The following is a 4,583-nucleotide window of genomic DNA, read 5'->3' on the forward strand; positions in this document are numbered from 1 at the left end:
TAGACAGGGTTCGCCTCGGCCCTTATCCAATTCCAGAATAAAGGTTCGAGAGCCAACTGGCCTCACAATAATGGAACTTGACTTAACAACTCGAGACTGTAATCCTCAATTAGACGAAGAACAATAATTGAAAGTAAAACCCCAACAATTTACAAGACTGTCAAAGTTGTCATAACATTAACCATGTATGAAGATTCTATAGACGGGTTGAAACCCTTAAACAGTCCAAACAAAGTGTCGATGCAATCATTTATAGGAATTTAAATCTTAACATTGCAGCGGATTTATAGTCTAAGAGCTAGCCAAGCTTCGGCTCAAAACTGACATCGAAACCGAATAATTAAACTACACAAAATAGCTAAAAATGCTTCTGACATTAAACATGACTGAAGGAAAACTCTTCAATTCAAAAATTGCTGAAGGATTTGATCGCAGAACCAACCTGAGGCATAAGACGCATTTTCCCATTAAGAAACTTTCCAATCTGCACTTCAGAAAGAACGCATGCCAAGGGTTTTACCTACAATGACAGGCTAGAAGTTAAGCCTCTAAGATTTAATAAATAAATATTGCACCAAAGTAAACCTGAATGCTACGAACTTTCTACCTGTGGAGGAGCCACATCGCACCAGCAAGAGTCGAAAACCTGGGGGCACCATGCAAGGTTAGTGCCTGAGTCTCTATGCCGGTTAGGAGAAAACAGAAGAATCCCATTCGAAATTCTGGAAAATACCTCACCCCTGCAAGGGAATCCATCATCTTGCCCTCGTGCCTTGCTAGAGGAATGATGTAGCAGGTGGAGAGCATGTCTGCAAACAAGGACAATTAAATCAGCAGTATTCGACGAGACAATGATCAAACTCGAAGACAGAGTTGGACAGATAACCACTTACCAACCTTACTAGTGCATTTGGCCGCAATCAATGGATCGAGGAGGGTCGGTACAACCATGGCAATCTCCATGAAGCTTGGAAGCAGTTGCAGAGCCGCCTCACACAACAACCATTGTGCCAAATGAAAAATGTGCAGGACAAGAAGACGAAGGTAAGGCATAAGTTTAGCAGAAATCCTCGAAGTCGTTCTATCCTTACACCCAGATCCTAAGGTGGAACTCTTTTCGCAGTTAATACATGGCCGCCTGGCAGTAGGACGGACTGCCAATATTAAGATGAGCCACAGGTGGAAGCGTACCCATAGCCTACCTTGTGGATAGTTTAAGGCCACATGAATCGTGCTACTGCCGTGTGGGTCAAGTCCATTCAATGGCACATCAAGTCGTCGGACATCCATAGTTCCAAATTGATTTAACAACTACCAAATTAACATTTATAACCTTTGAATGGTATATGTATTTACATTAAATGGAGGATCAAGAATTATATGGACCATGATATTATACAGCGCGATGCATTTATATAGTAATTCCAAATAATTTTTTTGTTGTTGTCAGCGTTAATGTGTTACAATACATATATCTCCGTTATATCTAACTTTATTTTATTTCCAAAATCTATGGAAAGATATTAGGTGGAATTTATAATATGGTTGGAGTATCATATTTTAGAGGCATGAACGAAATAATTAAATATTTTTTTTGTAAGCTTGATAGGATTACATCTTAATCATGTCTAATTTCTCACCCCGATGGTGATAACACAAGATAACTCAACTGGACTTAACTATACTTTTTTGTAAGATTAGTGGGACTAGATCTTCATCATGTCCAATATATAACTTAACATGAAGGAATACCTTAACAAAACACCTAATCACTTTCTATCCAAGACCTTACAGAAAATAATCAAACAAATTATTAAAATAAAATAAATATTTTAAAGATTAAAATATTATATATAATTTAAATTTAAAAATAATTTTGTTATTATCCTTTTAAATTTAATTTTGAAAAATATAAAAATAAATTTAATTTAAATTTATAAATAATAATTAAATTAATAAATTTATATTCAAATTATATATAGATTTCAAAATATTTACTATATTATTATTTTTTTTGAAAAACTAATTCTCGTCATTTTTTTCACTAGACGAAATTATGTAATCATAAAAAGCTTTTTGACACTATTTCAACATAAAAGTAAGAACTAAAAAAAAAAATTCCTATAATTTTTAAGAACCATATTCACTTTAAATTAATGTTATCTATCACTTTCATTTTAATAATTTTTTTAGTTATAAAATTAATTCCAATTCAATTTAATTCGATTAAAAAGATTTATTTTCATTTTTTCCTAAAATTATATAAAATCCATCTATTTTATAGGGATAGATTTAAACATTATGTCAGTGATAAATTGGTTTGGTGAAATTGGTCCTAAAGAATATGAAATTTAGAATTGGTTTTTTAATTAAAATTCGAAGTGACTTATTTTTATTAAATTAAAAAAATTTATAATAATTAGTGTGAGTTTATGTCGATTTTTTTATTAGTCCAGATATTGAGTAATTAAATATTTGAAAGTTCAAATTCTTTTACATGATATAAAATCTGAAGAAACATTTCAGGTTATAAATATTTTGTTCAAAATGAATAAAATTAGAGTTAAAATATATTTATATTTATATTTATATTTTAGGTATGATTTTTTTTAATAAAATTATATATATATATATATATATATATATATATAATTTTATTAAAAAAAATCATACCTAAAAAAGTTATTATAAAATTAATTAATTAATTATTAATTAATTAAATTTATATATAAATTTTTTCAAACGTATTTATAATATTTATATATATAAATATTTTTATTTTTTATTTTATTAAAAAAAATTATACATAAAATTATAAAATTAATTAATTAATTAATTATTAATTAAATCTATATATAAAATTTATTGTCAATATAATTTATATTTTTAAATTTATATATGGAAATGGATATATATATATATATATATATATATATATATATAAACCAATAAGTCACTGAAATTTGGTCGAAAATTTAGTGTTGGTAGGAATAGACAAGTTTTACTCTTCTTCCTCTAATATGATTGTTGAATGCTTGTAATAGTGATCATCCCATTGGAATCAGGTGGATCTAATAGTTAGTGAGGGCTATTGTACGGTCATTTTACATACATCCATTAATGATTTGTTAGCCTTTATTTTCCTTAGTTCGTCTGCAATTTTGTATTTTATTGTGATGCAAATTTGTATTATATTTGTGATGCACTCGGTTTTCTCGGGGATGTGGACGAACTAAGGGAATGGAAAAAATATCTTTCTTACTTAGTTGTTTTTTGAAAGCTTTTATCCACTAAAAGTTAGGTAAAATTGGGGCAGGAACTTTAGAGCGAAAAGTATATCTCCCTATGAGAGGGAATTTAATTTTTTTTCTTTAACGTTAGTTCAAAAATAAAATTCAAAAATAGCTTGAAGATAATTTTTGGCTTTTCTAGTTGTGTGTCATTATGAAATTTATAAGATTTTTTATGATATGTTAATGTGAGAGTTTCTTTACGAAAATACTCATTAGTAAATCTATTTGCCACTAATTCAAAGGCTTCTTTGAAGTAGATATAGCTTCTTTTCTAGTGATTGTATTGATGGTAATGATAGATGTTGTCAATGGTGACATCATTTCTAAATCTATATTGAGATTTCCTAATATTCTCTTGATGGCTTGATGAGAAGGATTTTTCTTCCTAGTGAAGGATATATAAGGCTAGAGCTTGGTCATGTATTTTCCTATTCTTTTCATGATATTAATCACTTCATTAATTACTTCATAAATGATTCTCTAGAGATCTCCTAATTTATGGAACTCTATATTTTTGTCATTGACATTGGGCTTGGCCCTATTCATGTTTATTCCCTTCGTAGGCCCATCCCTCTTAAAATGATTCTCCTTGCAACCCATCACTTCTAACAAGAACTTTCCAGCTTCAATAATCATCTAAGGTAGGCTTTCTCCAATCGATCTCTTGAACAACGTGGACATGGGCGTAAGTAGAGTGTTAGCAAAGATTGTTTTCTACAAATTAGTGGAAGGTTTTGTGCCTTGATTCCATTTATGTTTGACATAAATCTATGCACAAGGTATTTAAATTTTTTGGTAGGTTGCATGGTTTTGATATAATTCGCCCTGAGCCACACAACACCCATTCCCTTCCCCTGTTTAAGAGACTTTCTGCTAGTGCGGGGATCGGGGTTCTGATCGGAATTGGATACATAAGAACTGTCAAGAGAACCATGCCTGTATCAGGTTGGGACAAACTTCTAAAAATTCCAAAACAGCGATCAAAAAAACCCTAAACCAGTGGCAATGGCAGCCAACGTGGAACGACGAGGACCTCGGTCAAAGCGCGCTAACCGAGGCCCATGGAGACTGCACGGGAGGCCGAATTATCCCCTGGAAGCCCTAGATCGAGAAACGAAGGTGGATTTTGATGCGCAATTAGTGGTGCTAATCAAATCGCGCATTGCTAGGAGAAAAGGGTTGAAATGGAAAAGCCCTGAGCACTCAAATGCATGGAGAGCCGGTGAACCACGGGCGAAAAAGTGCTAAAGGACAAGGCGGGACCCGCACTCCAAAAAACCGGCGGTATTG

The 4,583-nt window shown here is 31.8% G+C and overlaps 1 protein-coding gene across 1 annotated transcript; it reads right to left on the reverse strand.

Annotated features, from left to right (window-relative positions):
• Positions 1-603: 603 nt before the first annotated feature.
• LOC149216197 (uncharacterized) lies at positions 604-1,290 on the reverse strand. The gene is made up of 2 exons (XM_089389858.1): positions 894-1,290; positions 604-809 (listed from the first exon to the last, which is right to left on the reverse strand). The coding sequence occupies exons 1-2, from the start codon at positions 1,288-1,290 to the stop codon at positions 604-606; spliced, it is 603 nt and encodes a 200-aa protein (XP_089245984.1).
• Between the last annotated feature and the right edge of the window lie 3,293 nt (positions 1,291-4,583).

Source organism: Pinus tabuliformis, chromosome 1_1, assembly GCF_031772625.1.
Source record: "Pinus tabuliformis cultivar Carrire ecotype Pingquan chromosome 1_1, CPIR1, whole genome shotgun sequence".
NCBI classification, from domain to species: domain Eukaryota; kingdom Viridiplantae; phylum Streptophyta; class Pinopsida; order Pinales; family Pinaceae; genus Pinus; species Pinus tabuliformis.

Excerpts from the sequence above, each read along its gene's own strand:
- LOC149216197 (XM_089389858.1), bottom strand. The coding sequence starts at position 1,290 with ATGGATGTCCGACGACTTGATGTGCCATTGAATGGACTTGACCCACAC. Across the intron at positions 810-893 it reads CAAATGCACTAGTAAGGTTG|ACATGCTCTCCACCTGCTAC; the intron begins GTAAGTGGTTAT and ends CCTTGTTTGCAG.